Source organism: Pseudophryne corroboree, unplaced genomic scaffold, assembly GCF_028390025.1.
Source record: "Pseudophryne corroboree isolate aPseCor3 unplaced genomic scaffold, aPseCor3.hap2 scaffold_667, whole genome shotgun sequence".
In the NCBI taxonomy this organism is placed as follows: Eukaryota; Metazoa; Chordata; class Amphibia; order Anura; family Myobatrachidae; genus Pseudophryne; species Pseudophryne corroboree.
Genome location: NW_026970254.1, coordinates 172478 through 198145, shown reverse-complemented (window position 1 = coordinate 198145; position 25668 = coordinate 172478). Strand labels below are relative to the sequence as shown.

The window sequence follows — 25668 nt, the reverse complement described above, 5'->3', positions numbered from 1 at the left end:
GCTAACTCATCTTTAATACGCTCAGATAAGCCATGCCAGAATGCAGCATACAGGGCCTCGTCGTTCCATGCCAGTTCGGATGCCAGGATCTGGAACTGTATCAGATATTGTCCTACAGTACGTGACCCCTGGCGTAAACGGAGAATCTCGGATGAAGCTGAGGTTACCCGGCCTGGCTCGTCGAAGATGCGCCTGAATGTTGACACGAAGGCAGTGTAGGAAGATAGCAGGGTGTCGGACCTCTCCCATAACGGTGATGCCCAATCAAGGGCTGAGCCACTGAGAAGAGAAATAATGTAGGCAATTTTTGTACGGTCACTGGGAAAATTGCCAGGTTGTAGCTCAAACTGAATCTCACACTGGTTGAGAAATCCCCTGCAGAATCTTGGAGATCCGTCAAATTTTGCTGGCGTTGGAAGATGAAGACGTGGAGCAGAAATGGGTAAGGTGGGTGGGGTTATAGCTGGAGTCACTGTGGTTGACGCACCAGACGCGCCTGATCCACGGAGAGTTGTCTGAATCCCATCCAGCCGAGTAGAGAGATCCTGGAGACAGCGGATGATGTGGCCCTGTGCAGCCTCCTGATGTTCTAGTCGGGCTGCCAGTTCTTGCATCGGCCTGGCCGCTTGATCCTGGTCTCCGGCTGGATTCATTAGGTCAGTGCTTACTGTCACAACTGAGGGCCTGAGCTGACGGGAGGCAGCCTCAGTTGTAGGGGCTGAGATGTACCGGAACCTGGGAGGTTGTATCAGACCCCTGGACATGTAAGTAACATGAATAATAACTGCCCGAAGGCGTGACCACGACAACTTGGATAAAAGTCAATGATGTTTATTATGACAACTCCGCAACACAGCAGCAGTAAAAGAAAACGTAAAAGTCAGCAAAGAATAAATACAGTTCCTGGGTACTACAGGATGGCAGGAGCCACAGGGCACTGGTAGTGTGAGATAGTTCTTATGATCTTCTAGATGGAAAGTCCTTACCAGGCCCGACTGTAGCAATGGAGATAACCCAGGATGTGCCAGCTGGTGTTCCAGGAAAAGCTGGGTTGCTGAAGATAAAACGGCTGCTGTGGATACTGGCTGGAACCAGACTGTTGTTAGCACGGAGTGGATACTGGCTGGAACCAGTTAAATAATAAATGAACTTGGGAGCGATGAAATATGAACTGAAATGTAGAACTTGAGAGCGGAGAAATAATAATACCGGTGGAGAGTGGTAAAGTGTAGAAAGGACACCGGCCCTTTAAGGGAAGCTGTACTCTGCTGGAAGCTGAGCTGGAAGCAGGTAATGTTGTAGCTGGAAACAGATGAATCCACAATGGATTGGAGAGTCAGGCTACACCGCAGGTGGAATGCTGGTGCGGGTCTCTATGGTGGAAGTCTTGAGACAGGAGCTGGAACCTGGAAGACAATCACAGGAGAGAGACAAACAGGAACTAGGTTTGACAACCAAAGCACTGACGCCTTCCTTGCTCAGGCACAGTGTATTTATACCTGCAGCAAGGAAGGGATTGGCTAGGCAATTATGCAGATTATCAATACTGAGAACAGATTGGTGGAAATGATCAGCTGACAGAATCCAAGATGGCTGCGCCCATGCAGACACTTGGAGGGAAGTTTGGTTTGTAATCCATGTGGAAATGAAAACAGTAATGGCGGCGCCGGCCACCAGAGACAGGAGGCGCCAGGCTGACAGATGCACATCCAACCACGCGGACACAGCGGAGGCCGCGGCTGACGTAATCGCCACTCAGACACTCTGCATGCAGAAGTTCAGGGACGGCAGCGGAGGCCGCGGGAGACGCCATGCCAGGTGTAATATGGCGTTTACTGTGACAGCGTCCCAGAGTGACAGGAGAGGATACAGGAATGTACACATCAGGATAACAGATGGGATCCGGTCCTGGAGCGCTGAGCCAGCCTTAGGAGGCATCTGATGGGTAAGAAATGGCGTCCAGATACCCGGATCGTGACAGGTGGAATTCAACCCTCTATATGCTTCAGCGGATGGAGGAGCAGCAAAAGGCCATTCAAGCCTATACATCTGCCTACGATATAGGCAAAGGAGGGAGAATGCACCTGACTCAAGTGCAGTGGAGAATGATTTCAACATTGTGCAAGGTTCTGCAACCCTTTGAACTTGCCACATGTGAAGTCAGTTCAGACACTGCCAGCCTGAGTCAGGTCATTCCCCTCATCAGGCTTTTGCAGAAGAAGCGGGAGAGATTGAAGGAGGAGCAAAAATGGAGCGATTCCGCTAGGCATGTGGGACTTGTGGATGGAGCCCTTCATTCGCTTAACCAGGATTCACGGGTGGTCAATCTGTTGAAATCAGAGCACTACATTTTGGCCACCGTGCTCGATCCTAGGTTTAAAGCCTACGTTGTATCTCTCTTTCTGGCAGAAACAAGTGTGCAGAGGTGCAAGGACCTGCTGGTGAGACACTTGACAAGTCAAGCGGAACGTGACCCATCAACAGCTCCTCCTTCACATTCTCCCGCAACTGGGGCTACGAGGAAAAGGCTAAGAATTCCGAGCCCACCCGCTGGTGGTGATGCAGGGCAGTCTGGAGCGAGTGCTGACATCTGGTCTGGACTGAAGGACCTGCCAACGATTACTGACATGTCGTCTACTGTCACTGCATATGATTCTGTCACCATTGAAAGAATGGTTGAGGATTATATGAGTGACCGCATCGAAGTAAGCACATCAGACAGTCCATACGTATACTGGCAGGAAAAAGAGGCAATTTGGAGGCCCTTGCACAAACTGGCTTTATTTTACCTAAGTTGTCCCCCCTCCAGTGTGTACTCCGAAAGAGTGTTTAATGCAGCCGGTCACCTTGTCAGCAATCGGCGTACGAGGTTACTTCCAGAAAATGTGGAGAAGATGATGTTTATCAAAATGAATTACAGTATAATCAATTCCTCCGTGGAGACATTCACCAGCAGCAATTGCCTCCAGAAAGTACACAGGGACCTGAGATGGTGGATTCCAGTAGGGACGAATTAATAATCTGTGAGGAGGGGGATGTACACAGTGAAAGGGGTGAGGAATCGGATGATGAGGAGGAGGTGGACATCTTGCCTCTGTAGAGCCAGTTTGTGCAAGGAGAGATTGCTTCTTTTTTGGTGGGAGCCCAAACCAACCAGTCATTTCAGCCAGTCGTGTGGCAGACCCTGTCGCTGAAATGATGGGTTTGTTAAAGTGTGCATGTCCTGTTTATACAACATAAGGGTGGGTGGGAGGGCCCAAGGACAATTCCATCTTGAACCTCTATTTTTTTTATTTATTTATCGCTGCATCATGTGATGTTTGGGGCTAATTTTTTGAAGTGCCATCCTGCCTGACACTGCAGTGCCACTCCTAGATGGGCCAGGTGTTTGCGCCGGCCACTTGGTTCGCTTAGCTTAGTCATCCAGTGACCTTGGTGCAAATTTTAGGACTAAAAATAATATTGTGAGGTGTTCAGAATAGACTGGAAATGAGTGGAAATCATGGTTATTGAGGTTAATAATACTATGGGATCAAAATGACCCCCAAATTCTATGATTTAAGCTGTTTTTGAGGGTTTTTTGAAAAAACCCCACCCGAATCCAAAACACACCCGAATCCGACAAAACATTTTCAGGGAGGTTTTGCCAAAACGCGTCCGAATCCAAAACATGGCCTCGGATCCGAATCCAAAACTAAAACACAAAACACGAAAAACGTCCGGTGCACATCTCTAATATGTCCAGTCCCTCCCTGTTACACCTCTCTAGTTGCAGGGGGTGCAAGCGGCAGATTTCAGCCTGCATAGGAGTGTATGCAGGTACGTACAGTAACTAGTGGTTTACGAGTGGCACTGGCACGCAGAGGTACCGGACCCTAGGGTTAGCACCACTGCTGTACCAGATCACCTATATTTGGCTTTCAGGTTGTTTGGAACTGCACCCCACTTAGGATGCTCCGCACAGCGCTCTTCTTCCTGGCAACAGCATCCGCCCTTCTCAGTGTGACATCATGATGTAACATTTCCTGGTGCAGGGCCAGCACAGGGCAGACAATTGCCCAGCTCCAGCACAGGGCATGTACAAGTATACTGTTTTTGGTGCACCCTCCTTCCGTGTCCAGTGGTTATGGTAAGTTCTAGAGAATTGGGTACACTGCACCAGGAGTGTGTTTCTTCCTTGGCAGAGAGATGAAGGCAACCCGACCCTAGATACATTAAGAACAGTTCTCTTAAATACATTCAGGTTTATTGAACTGAAATACTTCTTCAATAATGCAGAGCGCTGGGCTGGCTGAATATTCCCGGCAAGCTGTCAGGGATTAGAAAGCTGCCGGCTCCGTCGCTCCTCTGCTGTGTCTCAGTGTGTTTTGAGTGAGACACGAGGGGGAAGGAGGGGAAGCCGGGCCGATAATGAGAGGGGAGAGGGGGAAGAAGCTGGTAAATACTATAATCTGGCAGGGGCAGAAGGGGGAGATGCTGCCGCTGATGCTTACATGTAGGGAGGGAGACACCAGCCCACTCAGCACTCACCCCATCAAATCGACAAAAGTCCTTTCATCCCACAGAGCAGTCATAAGCTCCACCCCCTGACCACCCTAAGCACTGTCTCCTGTGTCCAAAACTGTGTCCCTCCATAACCTGAAGCCCATTCACCCATCCTTTTCTCAGCATCTGAGTCCAGTTGACAGCACCCACAGAGCAGTCTGAAGCTGTGCCCCCGACCCCGCTGAAGCGTAGCCCATAACATCTAGAGCTCTGCCTCCTGTGTCCGAAGCTGTGTTCCTCCATATCCTGCGGCCCATTCACCCACACCTTTCTCAGTACCTGAGTCCAGTTGGCAGCACACACAGTAGTTTGAAGCCCCACCCCCTGACCACCCAAAGCTCTGCCCCCTGACTGCCTGAAACCCCGCCTCCTGAGTCTGAAGCTGTGTTCCTCCATATCCTGCAGCCCATTCACCCACACCTCTCTCAGTACCTGAATTCAGTTGGCAGCACCCAGAACTGGACTGACCATCTGGCAGTTCTGGCAAATGCCAGAAGGGCCAATGGCCAGATGGACCAGTCCAGCCGAGCAGCAGACCATTGTGGATTTCCCTAGGGGCTCCACAGCTGCTGGATTTAGGTTACTCGTAACCCAAGCACCTGCCAGACTGCCCGAACGATCACCCCGGAGGATGCTAAGTGCGGACCCCTGCGTGCATCCCCCCTCCCTTCCCTTCACACGCAGCTCCCATCCTCCTCAACTTCCAAGATGGCTCTGGCACCCTTGTTCGTCGCCCTGGTCAATGACCCTCTACGCTGTGGGTGCGCAGTCGGACTTCACCTGGTGTGTTCCATGCTGGAGCAGTACGGTTCTGCGCTAGACCGGCCCATGTTGACGATCCCAGAGCTAGAAGGGTCGCTGAAGGAAAGTGGAGCAGGTGAGAGGGAGGATGGAGGAGGAGGATCAGCGGGGCAGGGGCTGCTTGGTATGGGGAACATAAAGAGCTGTCTACCAGGAACAAAAATATAGTACTATGGAATGTTTGTGGAAGGGGGGCCCCAAATCGGTGTCTTGCTGAGTGCCTATGAGGTCTATATCTGCCTCTGCATATAGGTATTAGCAGACTGACAGGATGTTATATGGTTTTTTCAGTATCTTTACTGTTATTGACTGTCTCTCTGCTGCTGATTCTTAACGTATGTATGAGGTGACTGCAGGATGCTGCAGCATTCTGGACCACATGGCAGACAGGTTCCACCTCATCCAGCTGTCAGAAGCCTCTTCTTACTATGTCTCAAACAGGGTGCCACCTCAGGGGCTTTCTGAAGTGTCTTTACCCCTCCTCAGTCAGCAGGTGCTGCTTCCTTGGATCTCGGATATGCCTCAGGGGTCTCAGTTCGTCTTTTGTCTCACCCTGACCCTCTTTCACTGACTGGGCAAATCACCGGATCTGTATCACTCCGCCTCTCTTTCTCTAACAGTACAGATCACACACAACTGTCTTACTCGGGATTGGGATATGATCCCTCCGCACGGGATGCTAAATGTCAGTATACCGATATCGGCATCCCAGGCAGTGTCGTGGACACCCATAGAGGGGGAATCACCTACCTCGACGGTATTCCGGCGGCGGTATAGTACCCCTGTTGGGATCCCGGCGGCGGTATTGAGACAGCCGGGATCCCGACGGATGGTGTGTTACCCGAATACCGTTTTAATGGCGGACAGGGATGCTGGCTGTCAATATCCCAATAGCAGCATCCTGCCTGCCAGAATGCCGACAGCGGGGCTTGCTGTGGTCCCCACAGGATCTATTTCCACTCTATGGATGTAGGAATAGCCTTGATGCGCCACGGGATTCCGGCTGTCGGCATTGTGCGCTGTCTGAATTTCTGCGTCTGTATCCTGAACGCCGGGATCCCAACAGCCGGTATTTTATCTGCAACCCAATCCCAGTTTACTCCTTGTGCCAGCTCTGTTAAGTGATGTCCCATCATGGGGGTATCACACAAATCAGAATAAGCCCCACATGGCTGAGGGTCTGGGCCTCAATGCTAGGACATAGGGGGTCATTCCGAGTTGATCGCTCGCTATGGATTTTCGCAGTGCAGCAATCATGGCAGAACAGGGCTAATCTGCGCATGTGTATGCACCGCAATGCGCAGGCGTGTCGTACGAGTACACAGTGGTTCGTTACCCAGCGATGGCTTCTACGCGATTCTATTCACACGGGTGTTCGTAAGCAGATTGCCAGGAAGAAGGCATTTCTGGGTGTCAACTGACCATTTTCCGGGAGTGGTTGGAAAAATGCAGGCATGTCCAGGCGTTTGCAGGGCGGGTGTCTGATGTCAATTCCAAGACTGGACAGGCTGAAGTGATCGCAGCGGCTGAGTAAGTCCAGACCTATTCAGAAACTGCACAAAATGTTTTTGCAGAGCACGGCTGCAAATCCGTTCATACACTTGAAAACCGAAAATACACTCCCCCGTGGGCGGCGACTATACGTTTGCATGGCTGCTAAAAGCAGCTAGCAGCGATCAACTCGGAATGAGGGCCTTAGATGGGCAGGGCCATCCGTCCCATAGAAACATTCCAAACAAAGAGGAATGACAGGTACCATAACAAACAACCTAACAAATGAGTTCTACAGTATCTTTGGAGGTGGTTTAATGCACATTAGGCCTAATTCAGATCTGTTTGCTCGCTAGCTATTTTTTGCAGCGCTGTGAACAGATAGATATAGGGGAGTATATTTTAGCTTTGCAAGTGCGAGTTGCATCTGATGTAGAAGTAAGGGGTTGGGTACCGAAATCCCGGCAGTCAGAATCCTGATGGATTGCGGTATTTTTACCCTACCAGTAGGGTCGTACGGGGTGGTACAGAGTACCATTAAGAAATTTGGTCCAGCCCACCGCTGGGGCATAATTTATAAGGGGCATTTTTGTGTGTTGGACATAAAATGGTGTCAGTGGCATAAATGTGAGTGGCAAAATATGTAATAGGCATTACGGTGTGTGGTAGAATATGTAAGGCATTTCGTTATGTGGCATAATGTGTAATAAGCATTATGTTGTGTGGCATACTGTGTAGTAAGCATTACGTTGCGTGGTATAATGTGTAATAAGCATTATGTTGTGTGGCATACTGTGTAGTAAGCATTACGTTGTGTGGCATACTGTGTAGTAAGCATTACGTTGCGTGGTATAATGTGTAATAAGCATTACGTTGTGTGCATAATATGTAATGTGCATTACAGTGTGTGGCATAATGTGTAATGGGCATTAGTGTGTGGCATAATGTGTAATAGGCATTACGGTGTGTGGTAGAATATGTAAGGCATTTCGTTATGTGGCATAATGTGTAATAAGCATCATGTTATGTGGCAGAATGTGTAATAAGCATTACGTTGTGTGGCATACTGTGTAGTAAGCATTACGTTGCGTGGTATAATGTGTAATAAGCATTACATTGTGTGCATAATATGTAATGTGCATTACAGTGTGTGGCATAATGTGTAATGGGCATTAGTGTGTGGCATAATGTGTAAGGGGCATTACGTTGTGTGGCATAATGTGTAATGGGCATTATGGTGTTTGGCATAATGTGTAAGGGGCATTATGGTGTGTGGCATAATGTGTAAGGGGCATTATGGTGTGTATCACAATGTGGCCATGCCCCTATTGTCGTGTAGCCACTGCCTTAGTTTTGTGTGACCACGACCTCTCATGACACGTGGCCACAACCATTGCAACTATCAGTACCACTAAGAAAAGATTTCTACTTGCACTACTGCCTACCACTACCCTTAATCCTACCCCTAACCCTATCGTCTCCCCCTCTGCAGCCTAACCCTAACTGCCACTCAACAGCTTTACCCTAACCCTCCCCCTAGTGCCTAACCCTAACCACAAGGCCAGTACTTATATTTGTGATCCATTGTGATTCTGACCGTTAGGATCCTGCTCTCTGTATTATCACTGCCGGGATCCCGATTGCATCCTGAAGTAAGTTATGAAGAAGAGCGGAGTATCTGTTATCTAAAGATCATTCATTTCAGGAGCAGATGTCTTTATACTAATTAATATAGGGCCTAAAGCTAGCCATACACCAAGACGATATCTTTCCAACCAGCCAACTAGTTGGCTGGTTGGAAAGATAATCTGGCAGTGTGTGGGAACAAACGATTATCAGCCGTTTGCTCCCACACGCTGTAAAACGGCCAGAAACGGTCTGTCCAACTAGTTGGGAAAATCAAACTTGTTTGATTTTCCCAACTAATCGTTCAGATGTAGGGGGAACATTCCCCCCAACTGAACGATAAGTAGGCGGACACTGGCCAGCAGTCTCCGCCTACTTCTTTCACCATCACTGCCTGCGGGCAGCACTGTGTGGAGAAGGAGCCGGGAGGAAGTGCAGGGGCAGCTGCGGCAGTCTATCACTGCTGCCGGGCTGCCCCTGTCACCCTGGCAGCAGCAGAAGTGGTGTGGGAGCCGGGAGGAGGTTCAGGGGCAGCAGCGGCAGTTTATCATTGTTGCCGGGCTGCCCCTGTCACACTGACACCTCCAGTCAGTGGCGGAACAAGCAAGCGGTGGGCCCAGGTGCAACAAAATGCTTTGGGCCCCCCCCCCCATCCCATCCAAGTCCACCCCATGGGCAGTGCGCGCCGTAGGCGTGGCTTCGTGGGGAAGGGGTGTGTCCACAAAATAATACCAATTCATAAAACGGTGCACAGTAGTCTCCATTCTTCAAATTACGCCGCACAGTAGCACCACTACACCAGGTAGAGACCCTTTTACTCCTTACAGCGAACAGATTCCCCTTTTTACACATAACGGCAGACAGCGTGCACTTTTTACACATAACGGCAGACAGCGTGCCCTCGTTACACATAGCGGCAGACAGCATACACTTTTTACACAATGGCAGACAGCGTGCCCTCGTTACACATAGCGGCAGACAGCGTGCCCTCGTTACACATAGCGGCAGACAGCGTGCACTTTTTACACATTACGGCAGACAGCGTCCCCATTTTACACATTACGGCAGACAGTGTCCCCATTTTACACATTACGGCAGACACCATACACTTTTACACATAACGGCAGATAGCGTGCCCTTTTTACACATTACGGCAGGCAGATTCTACCTTTTTACACATAGCGGCAGGCAGATTCCCCATTTTTATACATAGCGGCAGGCAGATTCCCCATTTTTATACATAGCGGCAGGCAGATTCCCCATTTTTATACATAGCGGCAGGCAGATTCCCCATTTTTATACATAGCGGCAGGCAGATTCCCCATAGGGAAGGGGCGTGACCACATAATAGTGTCAATTCACATTACACCACACAGTAGTGGCGCTTATACACATTGCACCAGGTAGAACCTCCTATGCACACTGATCCAGGTAGATCACGTCATACACTTTGCTCCAGGTACAGCACGTCATACACTTTGCACCAGGTACAGCACGTCATGCACTTTGCACCAGGTACAGCACGTCATACACTTTGCACCAGGTACAGCACGTCATACACTTTGCACCAGGTACAGCACGTCATGCACTTTGCACCAGGTACAGCACGTCATACACTTTGCACCAGGTACAGCACGTCATACACTTTGCACCAGGTAGAGCACGTTTTCATACACATTGCCGCTAGGTAGAGCACTTTATCATACACAGTGCACCAGGTAGAACACGTTATACACACTGCGCCAGGTAGAGCACGTTATCATACACATTGCGCCAGGCAGAGCATGTTATCATACACATTGCCGCTAGGTAGAGCAAGTTATCATACACATTGCATCAGGTAGAGCATGTTATCATACACATTGCCGCTAGGTAGAGCAAGTTATCATACACATTGCCGCTAGGTAGAGCAAGTTATCATACACATTGCGTCAGGTAGAACACGTTTATCACTGACCTGGTCGAAGGGTGTTGTGGACTCGGGGCTTCTTCCGGTGACAGGGAAGAGGAACCGCTACTGGGTCGCAATAGAGATGGCCGGATGTAGGTCTTCTTCATACAGGATGAAGACGGTAAGCAGGAAGCACGGAGGAATGATGAAGGTCTCCTGAAAAACAAGACTAGTGAAAGTGCTGAGTGCTGAGGTACAGAGATGCTGGTATTATTGAGGTGCTGAAGGCACTGAGGTGCTGAGACACCGAGGTACTGAGGTGTTGGAGTTCTGTGATACTAAGGTGCAGAGGCTCCGAGGTGCTGAGGTTCTATGGTGCTGAGGCACCGGCGTGCTGAGGAACAGAGGCACTGAGGTGCCGAGGTACTGAGGTGCTGATGGCGCTCAGGCGCCTTGGTGGCACGGAGGTGCGTGATAGCGCTCGGGCGCTTGGAGGCACGGAAGTGCGTGATGGCGCTCGGGCGCTTGGAGGCACGGAGGTGCGTGATGGCGCTCGGGCGCTTGGAGGCACGGAGGTGCGTGATGGCGCTCGGGCGCTTGGAGGCACGGAGGTGCGTGATGGCGCTCGGGCGCTTGGAGGCACGGAGGTGCGTGATGGCGCTCGGGCGCTTGGAGGCACGGAGGTGCGTGATGGCGCTCGGGCGCTTGGAGGCACGGAAGTGCGTGATGGCGCTCGGGCGCTTGGAGGCACGGAGGTGCGTGATGGCGCTCGGGCGCTTGGAGGCACGGAGGTGCGTGATGGCGCTCGGGCGCTTGGAGGCACGGAGGTGCGTGATGGCGCTCGGGCGCTTGGAGGCACGGAGGTGCGTGATGGCGCTCGGGCGCTTGGAGGCACGGAAGTGCGTGATGGCGCTCGGGCGCTTGGAGGCACGGAGGTGCGCGATGGCGCTCGGGCGCTTGGAGGCACGGAGGTGCGTGATGGCGCTCGGGCGCTTGGAGGCACGGAAGTGCGTGAAGACACTGGAGACACTGGGACACTGGAGACACTGGGACACTGGAGACACTGGAGACACTGGAGACACTGGAGACACTGGAGACACTGGAGACACAGCGGAAAATAGGAACAAGGGAGCTCTGGAAATCACTGCTTCAGACAAGCAGAACGATGATACACAGGCGCCGGCTCCCTGCTCGGCGTCTGGCTTTGAACCTCCCGCCTTGGTCTGATTGGCGGAGCGGGCAGATGACGTCAGCCCCGCTCCGCCTACCTAATCTAAAGCAGCATGGCGGCGCCCTCGCTCCGGGAGCCGCCGGAGAGACCCGCCGACCCGACGCCGGACCCCCGAGGCCGCCGGAGGGGAGAGACGCCAGGCCATCCAGGACACCCGCAGCGGTAAGCGCGGCCGCCGCTGCCCGCGGGGTGTGACAACGTTATTATACACAATGCGCATGGTAGAGCACGTTATCAGCCACATTGCGCCAGGTAGAACACGTTATTATACACAATGCGCCTGGTAGAGCACATTTTCATACACATTGCGCCAGGTAGAACACGTTATTATACACAATGCGCCAGGTAGAGCACGTTATAATACACATTGCACTAGGTAGAACACGTTATTATACACAATGCGCCTGGTAGAGCACGTTATTATACACATTGCACTAGGTAGAACACGTTATTATACACAATGCGCCTGGTAGAGCACGTTATTATACACAATGCGCCTGGTAGAGCACGTTATTATACACATTGCACTAGGTAGAGCACGTTATTATACACAATGCGCCAGGTAGAGCACGTTATCATACACATTGCGCCAGGTAGAACACGTTATCATACACATTGCGCCAGGTAAAGCACGTTATCATACACATTGCGCCAGGTAGAACACGTTATTATACACAATGCGCCTGGTAGAGCACGTTATTATACACAATGCGCCTGGTAGAGCACTGAGGCACATTGCAGTAACCACTCACTTATCACCTCCAGTTGCACGAAGGAGCCGTTTGACACAAGTGGTTCCGCCCCCAGCAGCAACTCACTGACACTCACCATTTTTTCTGACAGCACAGTGCAGTGAGTGCACTGGCACAAGTAGCCAGACTGCGCCTGTAGTAGCCGCAGCCTGGAGGAGCTCTATGTGAAATCGCAAGCAGAGGCTGTTCTCTGGCAAGAAGGAGCTCGTCCAATCGCTTCCCCTGACGGGCTGGCCACTGCTAAATATACCGATAATCAGTTCCAACTGTGTCAAAGTAGTGGAGCCCCAGGTGCAATGGGAAAGTCAGTGTCACTGCACAGTTGTACTGATTACTGGTATATTTAGCAGTGGCCAGTCCGTCAGGGGAAGCGATCGGAGGAGCTCCTTCTTGCCAGCCTCTGCTTGCGATTTCACAGATAGCTCCTTCATGCTGCGGCGCCGGCTGGCTACTTGTGCCAGTGCACTCACTGCACTGTGCTGTCAGAAAAATGGTGTCAGTGAGGCCCTGACACTCTGAGCGGCCTCACATTGCACACACGGAGCTTGCAGCCCCCGGACATCCCGCATCTGCACCAGCTACTCCAGTTGAAGCGGGGCGATGCAGCACTGTCTACTGCTTACCTACAGCGGGAGCTGCGCAGCCCGGCCGGCTCCTGCTGGAAGGTAGTTGTCGGGTCTCGGTGGGGCGTTGAGCGGGTCCCGGGTAGGGGGGTGGCGGCGGGCAGATCCGGAGCTGTACTCCCAGTCGCAGAGGAGGGTGCTGGCGGCAGAGCGGCAGTGGAGCCGGATGAGCGGGGCCAGTCTGTCAGCCCTGCAGCACAGATTCATGTGCTGGCGGGGAGCAGGATTCAAAGCGGGAGATGCTGCAGGCTGTGATTGGATGGAGACTACAGGAGGTGATTGGCCGAGGAAACAGCCAGTCACCTCCTGCATTCCGCTGACAGGCTTAACACATGCAAACACATATTCAGATGAGCGCGTCCTGTGGGACCCGCTCATCTTCTAAATGTGAGTCCTGGGCGGCTGTTTCTGGGTAAAATACGCGCCATAGCGCGTTTTTGCGATCACTGACAATAATGCACATGACACAATATGCACACACCGTAATGCCCCCTACACATTATGCCACACACTGTAATGCCCCCGACACATTATGCCACACACCGTAATGCCCCCGACACATTATGCCACACACCGTAATGCCTGTGACACATTATTCCACACACCGTAATGCGTGTGACACATTATGCCAGGAATCGCAATGCCCGTTATACATTATGCTACACACTGCAATGCCCCTGATACATTATAGCACATACAATGTCTGTGACACAGTATGACACACACCACAATGATCCTGAGACATTATACCACATACCACAATGCCCGTGATATAGTATACAACACACCGTAATGCCTGAAACATTATGACACACACCGCAATGTCCGTGATACATTATGCCACACACCGTAATGCCCATTACACATTAAGTTCTACAGTAAGGCTTCCAATTACTTTTAAATTACCTGCTTGTTGCCAGGGGTTTCATGCACTTGGTTCCATGCACGGTGCCAGGATGTCATGCTCGTTGCCAGGGGTTTCATGCACTGGGTGTCATGCTCGTTGCTAGTGGGTAGTGCTTGTTGCTAGGGCCGTGCTCCCAGTGCCACATATGCTCCCAGTGCCAGATATTCCCCCACAGTGCCAGGTATATGCACCCAGTGCCAGATATTCTCCCACAGTGCCAGATATTCCCCCCCAGTGCCAGGTATATGCCCCCAGTGCCAAGTATATGCCCCCAGTGCCAGGTACATGCCCCCAGTGCCAGTTATATGCCCCCAGTGCCAGGTATATGCCCCCCCAGTGCTTGCTTCCCCCCCCAGTGCCAGGTATATGCCCCCAGTGCCGGGTATATGCCCCCCCAGTGCCAGATATTCTCCCACAGTGCCAGATATTCCCCCCCAGTGCCAGGTATATGCCCCCAGTGCCAGGTATATGCCCCCAGTGCCAGGTACATGCCCCCCAGTGCCAGTTATATGCTCCCAGTGCCAGGTATATGCCCCCAGTGCCAGATATTCCCCCCCAGTGCCAGGTATATGCCCCCAGTGCCGGGTATATGCCCCCCCAATGCCGGGTATATGCCCCCAGTGCCAGATATTCCCCCCCCAGTGCCTGCTTCCCCCCCAGTGCCAGGTATATGCCTCCAGTGCTGGGTATATGCCCCCCCCCCCCCCCAGTGCCAGGTATATGCCCCCAGTGCCAGGTACATGCCCCCAGTGCCAGGTATATGCCCCCCCCCAGTGCCGGGTATATGCCCCCCCAGTGCCAGGTACATGCCCTCAGTGCCGGGTATATGCCCCCCCAGTGCAAGGTATATGTCCCCAGTGCCAGATCTGTCCCCCCAGTGCCAGGTATATGTCCCCAGTGCCAGATCTGTCCCCCCAGTGCCAGGTAAATGTCCCCAGTGCCAGATCTGTCCCCCCAGTGCCAGGTATATGCCGCAGTGCCTGCTCCCCCGGCCCCCCCTCCCCCCTCCATGTGTTGGAGGGACACGAGCGCATCGCGCGTCTCTCCTGTGTCCCTCCTGGCTCTCCCCCCGGCCGGTCTAATGAAGGAAGTGCCGTTCGTGAGCCAATCAGAGCTCACGAACGGCACATGCTTCCTTAGACAGCTGGGGGAGAGCCAGGAGGGACACAGGAGAGACGCGCGATGCGCTCGTGTCCCTCCAACACATATGGGGGGGAAGGGGGGGCCGGGGGAGCAGGCACCGCAGCAGGGAGGGAGAGGAGACCGCAGATTGACATGCGGACGTTCGTCCGCATGTCAATCTGTTCTAAATGCCGGCCGGCGGCTGTGGGCCCCTGAGTGCGGCGGGGCCCCAGTGCAATGCACTGCCTGCCCCGCCAGTAGTTCCGCCCCTGCCTCCAGTAACGAACGCGACACCTCCGCTGGCCGCCCCATCCATCCCGCCAGCCTCCCTCAGCCCTGCTCAGCCCGGCACCGCAAATTTACACCCCGCCCGCCAGCCTCCCTCCGCCTGCACCGGCTGCCACACCGGTAATTCGCCGGCCGGCCGCCCGCCTCCTTCCCCCGCATCGGCCGCCCGCCCGCCAGCCACCATCCCACCCCCGCACCGCTAATCAGCCGCACCCCCCCTCCCCACCCGCACCCGCACCGCTAATTTGCCGCACCCCCCCCCCCCCCCCCCGCTAATTCGCCGCACCCCCCCCCCCGCACCGCTAATTCGCCGCACCGCACCCCCGCACCGCTAATTCGCCGCACCGCACCCCCGCACCCGCACCGATAATCAGACCCGCACCCGCACCGCTAATTTGCCGCACCCCCCCCAGCACCCTCACCGCTTATTTGCCGCACCCGCGCCGCACCCCCCCTCCGCACCCGCACCGCTAATTCGCCGCCCCCCCCGCACCCGCACCGCTAATTCGCCGCACCCCCCCCGCACCCGCACCGATAATTCGCCGCACCCCCCCCGCACCCGCACCGATAATCAGACCCGCACCCGCACCGCTAATTTGCCGCACCCCCCCCGCACCCGCACCGATAATCAGCCGCACACCCGCACCGCTAATTCGCCGCACCCCCCCCCGCACCCGCACCGATAATCAGACCCGCACCGCTAATTCGCCACACCCCCCCGCACCCGCATCGCTAATTCGCCGCACCCCCCCGCACCCGCACCGCTAATTCGCCGCACCCCACCGCTAGTTCGCCGCACCCCCGCTACGGTAGCACATCACTGCTGCCGGGCTGCCGCCGTCACAGGACACCCAGCAGTGGCACCCCTCCCGCGATACCCCACGATCGCGGCACCCCCCGCACCCCACCCATGATTGCTACACCCACGCACGCCACCCCCGATCACTGGCACCCCACCTGCGGTTGCGGCACCCCCGCACCCCACCCGCGATCGCGGAACCCCCCACACCCCACCCGCGATCGCGGCACCCCCGCACCCCACCCGCGATCGCGGCACCCCCCGCACCCCACCCACGATCGCGGCACCCCTTGCAGCTTACCCGCAATCGTGGCAACCCCCGCAACTTACCCGCAATCGCGGCACCCCCCCCACCCCCCGCGATCGCGGCACCCCCCGCATATCACCCACGATCGCGGCACCCCCGCATATCACCCGCGATCTCGCCACCCCCCGCATATCATCCACGATCGCGGCACCCCCCGCATATCACCAGCGATTGCGGGACCTCTGCTCCCCTCCTGCAGTCACTGCCCTCCAAGATCGCGGCACCCCTTCCCCCTCACCACCACCAGGGCCAGCTCCAGCCCGCACCGGCTCCCGCACCGCTAATCCCCCCCCCCCCCCCCGCGGCCCCCCTCCGCCAGCCTTCTGTCACTTCAGACGCGCGCGGAGACAATCAGGTGAGTGCCACGGAGTGGCGCTTCCTGATTGGCTGAAGAGACACTTCTGTGACAGCTGTGACCGGGGTGTCTCTGCATTCGTGGAAAGGGTTCCCATGTGTAAACATGGGACCCCTTTCAGTCAGTTTGGTCCGGGTGTTCGGTTTGTTGTTTTGCCAAGTACGTGGATTATAATCTGGACCCTGGATCAGGTGAGTATAATTATCTTTTATTTTCAGGTACCCGTGGATTCTACTTGGAGAAGAGGACCGACTGCTTCGTGTCAACATAGGTAAGTATGTGTGTGTCGACATGTGTGAAATAAAGTTTTACTGTCACGGTGTGTGTCTCCTGTTTTTATTTGGGTATTTTTTTCCCATTAGAACTACAGGTACCAGCGGGCCCGTTTTTCTCCCGCATGCTGGTACTTGTGGTTCTCCAAGTACCAGCTTGCGGGGGAGGCTTGCTGGGACTTGTAGTACTACTGGAAAAAACAATATTCTTTTAATTTTCTCAAGGCTATCAGCCCCCCATCCGCAGCCTTTGGATGGGGGGGACAGCCTCGGGCTTCACCCCTGGCCCTTGGGTGGCTGAGGAGGGGAACCCCTTGATTGAAGGGGTCCCCACTCCCCCAGGGTACCCCGGCCAGGGGTGACTAGTTGGATATTTAATGCCACGGCCGCAGGGCACTGTATAAAAGTGACCCCCGGCTGTGGCATTATCTGTCCAGCTAGTGGAGCCCGATGCTGGTGTTAAAAATACGGGGGACCCCTACTCTTTTTGTCCCCCGTATTTTTTGCACCAGCACCAGGCGCAGAGCCCGGTGCTGGTTTTAAAAATACGGGGGATCCCCTGTCTGTTTTTCCCCCGGATTTTTAGAACCAGGACCGGCTCGAAGAGCCCGAGGCTGGTTATGCTTTGGAGGGGGGACCCCACGCAATTTTTTTTCAGGTTTTTCCCATTCCATTTAAAAAAAATAATAATAATAATAATAATAATCTTTTTAAAAATATATAAATAATACTTGTGCCTCCAAAAAAGACAAACCAAGTACCTAATCCCTTCTAATATAAATAGATATGCTATTACCCACCCCAAAAAACACAAAAAAAAACATGTTTTTAACATTTTTTATTAGATACCGCCAGCAAAGTGTGGCGGATTGAAAATGACCGAAACCGAAACGTTAAGCTGTCAGAACAGGGTCACGTATGTTCTTGATTTTTGAAAAGTCCTAGAGTGCCGCCTATCGTTTGTGATATGTTTGCTTTTTGAAGCTCAGGATGGCACCAGGCAAGCTGTACATTTTACTACATTGGGAGTGCCGAACATCTACATCTGGTATATATATATATATATATATATATATATATATATATATATATAATTTGCCTTGGCAGCCCAACCATGCTGGTATCCATAGTTCAGTATAAAAACAAGTAAATCTAATAAATATATAGTGGTGAAAGAAAAGCCCAGTTTCACTGAAAAAAAGACAATTCTGCATGTTTTGAAATGAAAAAAAACAAAACAAAACTGAAGAACTGTAGGAAGGCACTGTCCGCCTACTTCGGTGACATCACAAGTTGGACAGAAGTTGGAAGGTTGGTTGATCTGATGAAAAGTTGGTTAGATGTGTGGAGCACTGGTAAAAAGTTGGTGAGATGTATGGGGCACTGTTTTAGTTGAACAGACAAGTTGGATGGTTGGAAGTTTGGAGTGTTGGAGAAAAGTTGGTCTGATGTATGGCTAGCTTTAGTCTCAAGGCCCCCATCCACTAGTCCGATTTGGGCAGTTTTCTTCAGATTTCAACACATCTGGCCGTCATATCTGAAGAAAAGTGTCACACCGGACGGCTCCTCCGATCCGATGCGCACTCCCGTGTCAGATATGTCTGAACTAAAGATCTTTGAGGCTCTCCTAACTATTTATCTGAATCTGAAGAAATCAGGTGCACATTGGAGTGTTTTTTTTTACTTCAGATGTATCTGATCAGATTCATCTGAAGTGTCACTTGACTGGCATCTCCCTGGCCACTCCCACCCACCACAGAACGTGGTGTAGGCAGCAGCAGCAGCATCAGATCAATCGCATGTAGCATGTGTGCATTAGATATATCTGTAGTGAAAATTAAAGCCAGGGTCCGATTTGATTCCCAGGACGCTCCTGGGAGAGGTCAAGAGAAATCTGATGCGATCTGCAGTTCAGACAAGTCTGAGTAGTGGATGGCCACCTTAAGTAGTACGTTATGCAGCAGCAGATGTAGCAATTGTCGCAGCTGTTACTGCTAAATTATGCTAATGGCACAAGAGGCATCTCATGTAATTAGACACCTCCTGCCGGCTTCTGTGATCCCCTGGCATAAACATCGGTTATTGATCTGAGTAACGTTCAGGTTACTCAGGGTGACGGAGCTGCTCAGGCTTCTGGGGCCAGTAAATCTGCACTGGAAGAAGCAGACCCTGGCCTCTTTGCTCCCAGAAAATGGGGATGACACGCCCCAGTTTATTGGAATCCTCTCCCCACCCTGGACTTCCTTGCCAGTGATAGTTGCAGAGGTGGGGCTGTTGCACATTCCAAAATTCAAATAGGGGAGTCACACCAACTGCCACCCCAAACGCTGCCAATCATCGCCGGCCCGGGACTCGCTGGCAGTGGGTGTGGCTCTTCTATATGAATTTTGGACTATGCTGCAGCCCCACTAGCAAGGAAGTCCAGGAACAGAGCATATTGTACCTGATGGAACGGATCTGGCCTGCTTTGCTGAATCCTGCAACAATTTTGACAAATTTCTTTTAAACAATAAATATGACTGTTACTCACAGCAATTGTGTGCAATTCCTTAGAATGTAAGCTCTCACGAGCAGGGCCCTCTTCCCTCATGTGCTTTACGTTTCTTACTTTAATAATCCTCAACTGCCCAGATCCCGCAGTTTTTTGGCCACCTGGAACTTATCTCTATGTTTACTGGTGTAGTTATGCTTAGTTACCCTGTACTTGTCCTATATTGTCTTCAACTGTAAGTCACTGTTTTCCTGTTTTGATTATGTGCGTATGAACTCTGTAATTGGGCGCTGCGGAACCCTTGTGGCGCCATATAAATAAAGGATAATAATAATAATAATAATAATAATTCATGGACAGTGCAATACATGTACACAGTATAGTCTGACAAAATGTCCGGGCTAACATTTAAATATATTTTATTTGTTTTTTAGCTTATGCCCTGAACAAGAAGAGCACCGGCCAGTAAACAATGAATTCATCGGCTTCCTACATCAATTTGACCCAACCCTTCATCTCCGGCAGCAGAACAGCGGAGGTCATGAAAATAATCTTTGAGGTCTTGACCATGATTTGCTTCTGCGTCTTCCTCTACTACATCTCGCTCATACTCCATGTCTTCTTCACCGCCCCTCATGTCCGGGACATCGGACGATACGTCCTCTTCGCTCACATGCTGATAAATGACACGTTATATCTTACGGCAGCAATTATTCTTGTAATGTGTTCGGCGCTCTGGGTATACATCCCGGTTCCCATTTGCTACGCAATAATCTCTCTAGCGACAGCTACATTTAGGATAACCCCCTACAATTTGGCGGCCATGGCCCTGGAACGCTACGCAGCCATTTGTTTTCCGTTGAGACACGTAACGCTTTGTACGTCACAGAGATCTAAGTGCGTCATCGCCGCCATATGGGTAATGGGTCTATCACCAAACATAGCCGATGTCATCATTCTCAGCAGTTTGGGCGAGAAGACTTTTTTTTCTAGTAACGTGAAATGTAGTCAAGACTCGTTAACGTTGACACTTCAACAAGACGCCGTAAGATCCGTCTCCACCATCATCAGCCTAATTCTGGTGGGGCTCATACTTGTGTTCACCTATGTCAGAGTCATGTATGTGGCCAAGAGCTTGAGCTCATCCAGCAGTTCTGCCTCCAAAGCCGTTAGGACCGTCATTCTCCACGCGTTTCAGTTCCTGTTGTGTATTATGTCTCTAACCTCCTCGTTTACGGAGACGCGCTTCAGGGACTATATCAGCTTCTTACCCATAGCCAACTTTTTTTTTTTTACATGTCTGCCCAGGTGTCTCAGTCCCTTAGTTTATGGAATAAGAGATGGCGTGCTCAGCAAATATATCAGACAGATGCACTTAGCTAAGCCAGACGGATTAAATGTTCAATAGCATTCTGTTTAAGCATAGGCACTAAAACGGGAAGGTAAGGGGGCGGCTCACCCCCCAAAATATTTGGTAGGTGGCAAAGTACTGTGTCAAGGGGTGCAGTGCGGCTGCCATCTACAGTTAATATGGGCAGTGTCAGGAGGGAGTTTACAGGCTGCTCCAACTCCTCCCTCCCCACAGCCCTTCTCCGTCTGCCTCTAGGACCCTCCTCCACCTGTCTCCAGGACCCTCCCCCACCTGCCTCCAGGACCCTCTTCCACCTGTCTCCAGGTCCCTTCTCTCCGCCTGCCTCCAGGACCCTCCTCCACCTGTCTCCAGGTCCCTTCTCCGCCTGCCTCCAGGACCATCCTCCACCTGCCTCCAGAACCCTCCTCCACCTGTCTCCAGGACCATTCTCCGCCTAACTCCAGGACCCTCCTCCACCTGTCTCCGGGTCCCTTCTCCGCCTGCCTCCAGGACCATCCTCCACCTGCCTCCAGGACCCTCCTCCACCTGTCTCCAGGACCATTCTCCGCCTAACTCCAGGACCCTCCTCCACCTGTATCCAGGTCCCTTCTCCGCCTGCCTCCAGGACCATCCTCCACCTGCCTCCAGGACCCTCCTCCACCTGTCTCCAGGACCCTTCTCCGCCTAACTCCAGGACCCTCCTACACCTGTATCCAGGTCCCTTCTCCGCCTGCCTCCAGGACCATCCTCCACCTGCCTCCAGGACCCTCCTCCACCTGTCTCCAGGTCCCTACTCCGACTGCCTCCGGGACCCTCCTCCACCTTTCTTTAGGGCCCTTCTCCATGTGCATCCGGGGTCCTTCTGCTGCCTCTAGGCCCCTTCTGCGCCTGCCTCCAGAGCCCTCCTTCATCCTGTACCCAGCTTCATCCCTTACAGTGTGTGGCAAGTTATTGTGTGTTGGCCCCCTCTTCTTGGACCAGCCATGCACCCTTCTCACCTTCCACTTCATATGTTCCTTACCATTTCCCACTCCCATCTCTGCCCTCCCCTTTGTCCACTCCCCTGTCTCCTTCCACCTCCTTCCCTCATGGCACCCCCGGACCTCCCCCCATTTCCAACTGGGTTCAGCTGAAAATGTACTCTGTAAAGTCTGCACCGCGTACGGACCTGTGATCCATAGGACTGTATGGTTGTGTACACTTCTGTGAATGGATCGCACGTGGGCGCAGCTAGCCGGAGAATGTAGGCATGTGCGGCCCATTGGCAAATAAGCTCTCAGCAGCAGCATCCGTAGATAGATAGATAGATAGATAGATAGATAGATAGTTAGGATATCTCTGTCATCAGGTATGTGGTGTGGTGAGTAAGTCCAAGTGCCCATGAGGAGGTGACATTCAATTATTCGCCTAAATAAAATTATATCTTGCCCCCCCAACCAAAATGGTTGTGGAGCTCCTGGTACAAAGTATTCATCAATAGTAAATACATTCTGTATCTTATCTAATTGTTTAAAAGTGTCCCTGAAAATAGGATGAGACAGAATTACAGTAGTTTAAAGTAGAAGTAAAACCACTTTTGGTTTTAAAGATGAGACCGCCGTGACGCAGACAAGTCACAGCAGGAGACCCACATCACAGGATAAGCCTGGCATATGTGTTCTTTACCAGTGCTGGCAGGTCTCAGTTTCCAGGAGCTGAAGGAGTCTTGAAAAGACGACGCAAATTGTTCTAATATTAGTAAGAAACTAGCTCTATGGAGCCAGGCCGCGTCCAGCGAATTGCTGCTGTCACAATGAGGGACAGACGTCCTGGCATATAACCCAGACACAAGAACAGTAAGGAAAAGAGGTGGGTGCAGCTAGTGCGGTGCTGAAAGCTATGAAGATAGCAAATGAATACTCACAAAGAGGACGAGCTCAATACAATCATCTTGACATGTTATATGTGTGTAATACCTGGTAATCTGAGCTCCCGGGGAAAGTATTTTATTACAATGGGATGTTTGGTTATAACTGTAAACTGGGACTCACAACTAAGGGGATCATTGTGCACCCCGGCCCGCACTGACCGCGAGCACAGTGGGCTGACAGCCACACTGATAAAAAGGGCAGCCGCGAGGAAAAGTGACCATTGTGCACCCCGGCTCGCACTGACCGCGAGCACAGAGGGCTGACAGCCACACTGATAAAAAGGGCAGCCGCGAGGAGAAGTGGACATTGTGCACCCCGGCCCGCACTGACCGCGAGCACAGAGGGCTGACAGCCACACTGATAAATAGGGCAGCCGCGAGGAAAAGTGGCCATTGTGCACCCCGGCCCGCACTGACCGCGAGCACAGAGGGCTGACAGCCACACTGATAAATAGGGCAGCCGCGAGGAAAAGTGGCCATTGTGCACCCCGGCTCGCACTGACCGCGAGCACAGAGGGCTGACAGCCACACTGATAAATAGGGCAGCCACAAGGAAAAGTGACCATTGTGCACCCCAGCTCGCACTGACTGCGAGCACAGAGGGCTGACAGCCACACTGATAAATAGGGCAGCCACGAGGAAAAGTGACCATTGTGCACCCCAGCTCGCACTGACCGCGAGCACAGAGGGCTGACAGCCACACTGATAAATAGGGCAGCCGCGAGGAAAAGTGGCCATTGTGCACCCGGCCCGCACTGACCGCGAGCACAGAGGGCTGACAGCCAAACTGATAAATAGGGCAGCCGTGAGGAAAAGTGGCCATTGTGCACCCCAGCCCGCACTGACCGCGAGCACAGAGGGCTGACAGCCACACTGATAAATAGGGTACCCGCGAGGAAAAGTGACCATTGTGCACCCCGGCCCGCACTGACCGCGAGCACAGCAGGAACTAGAGATGGCTACTGACTCACTGTCTCAACACAGTGACTCGAATCATCAGGAAGTGTGAATGATTCGAGTCACTCACTGTTTAATGAGTGGAGACAGCTGCAGCAGCAGCCTCTCTCAGCCAGAGGGAGGAGACTCAGCGTGTCCTTCAGTCAGTGTGTTCTGCTGTGTGTCTTTAGCTGTGATTGGCCAGCTGCTATACCAGGTGACACCTAGTGGGAGGTGGGAGGGAGCAGTAACGACTCACCAGTCAGTGAGTGCTGTGCTGCTGTGCCTGAGTCATGTCATGAATCATGGCCCTCATTCCGAGTTGTTCGCTCGGTATTTTTCATCGCATCGCAATGAAAATCCGCTTAGTACGCATGCGCAATGTTCGCACTGCGACTGCGCCAAGTAACTTTGCTATGTAGAAAGTAATTTTACTCACGGCTTTTTCATCGCTCCGGCGATCGTAATGTGATTGACAGGAAATGGGTGTTACTGGGCGGAAACACGGCGTTTCAGGGGCGTGTGGCTGAAAACGCTACCGTTTCCGGAAAAAACGCAGGAGTGGCCGGAGAAACGGTGGGAGTGCCTGGGCGAACGCTGGGTGTGTTTGTGACGTCAACCAGGAACGACAAGCACTGAACTGATCGCACAGGCAGAGTAAGTCTGAAGCTACTCTGAAACTGCTAAGTAGTTAGTAATCGCAATATTGCGAATACATCGGTCGCAATTTTAAGAAGCTAAGATTCACTCCCAGTAGGCGGCGGCTTAGCGTGTGTAACTCTGCTAAATTCGCCTTGCGACCGATCAACTCGGAATGAGGGCCCATGATTCATCCTGAGTCTGCCAGTGAGTGGAGACAGTTGTACACTGTGTAGACTCAGTGACTCAGTGGATGGATCTGATTCATGCAGCATAAGCCTGCAGGAGGTGGAGCCCCTGTGGTACAGGGCTCTCAACTCACTGTTCCTGCTCAATGTGATTGTGGGTGACAAACTCCCTGGAGGCTAGATAGTGGATAATATAATAAATCCAAGGCCACCTAAAATAACCAATTAGCAAAGTATGCAAAGTAAAAAAAAAACGTTTTTATTTGGTTTAGTTACAGACTGAATGATGTGTTTCGTGGCTGTTAAGCTTTCTCTCCTCAGCCAGAAGTAATGTCATATTCTATAACTAGTATGCAATAAGTGGTTATTAATAATATATCAACATAACACTGAATCTATGTTAATATATTATTAACAATCAGTGCATAAGCAGCTGCCTCCCCCAGATACACTGCACAATCACTGCAGCTGAATAACTCCATGAGTCCAGCACTGATCCTCCAGCACTGGCAACTCACTGATTCATGTGCAGTCTCTGCAACACATTCCACTACAGATGAGTCATGACTCATGTGCCGAGACACTGACTCGAGACACTTCACTGAACTGAGTCATGTGTCTCAACTCAGTTCAGTGAATCACTTTGCCCATGACTAAGCCACACTGATAAATAGGGCAGCCGCGAGGAGAAGTGGCAGTTGGGAGCAATAGTGAGAAAGGAGGAAAGCAAGCTGCAATGCAGGCGGGAGAGATGACCGCAGAGACCCAAACCTGTACATCACCCCTAACAACCCCTGACTAAATCACCTCTACTCCCAATCCTGCACAAGAGAGAAAGATGGGAAAGCAACATTCTGTACTCACCGTTGCACTGTGACATCACCCAACTCCTCCTCCAGAGCCGGGAAACTGCCAATCACATACTCAGGAGGGTAGCCCCATAATCCACTGTGAGGAAGACTTATAGAAGGATATGGGGCGTGACTCTGCCTCCTCTCCTGTAACATAGCCAGTTATGTCCTGCCCGGCCGCTTGTGTCTCAGTGCAGACCCGCGTAGTGACACAGCATAGCGTAACCCAGGGGTGGCCAAACAGTCGATCGCGATCGACTGGTCGATCGCGGACATGCGACCAGTCAATCGTG

General features: G+C 52.3%; 2 protein-coding genes across 2 annotated transcripts in view; one reads left to right on the top strand and one right to left on the bottom strand.

The window, feature by feature from the left end:
- LOC135037118 (zinc finger MYM-type protein 1-like) overlaps positions 1–14092 on the bottom strand; it is a 118706-nt gene extending 104614 nt beyond the window's left edge. The window contains exon 1 of the mRNA XM_063954514.1: positions 13867–14092. The gene's annotated coding sequence lies outside the window, so the exon portion shown is untranslated. The remainder of the gene's footprint in view (positions 1–13866) is intronic.
- Positions 14093–19886: 5794 nt separating this feature from the next.
- On the top strand, positions 19887–20909 carry LOC135037120 (odorant receptor 131-2-like). The gene has a single exon (XM_063954517.1). It carries the CDS (start codon positions 19974–19976, stop codon positions 20907–20909), a length of 936 nt encoding a protein of 311 aa, XP_063810587.1. The 5' UTR covers positions 19887–19973.
- The last annotated feature ends 4759 nt before the right edge of the window (positions 20910–25668 follow it).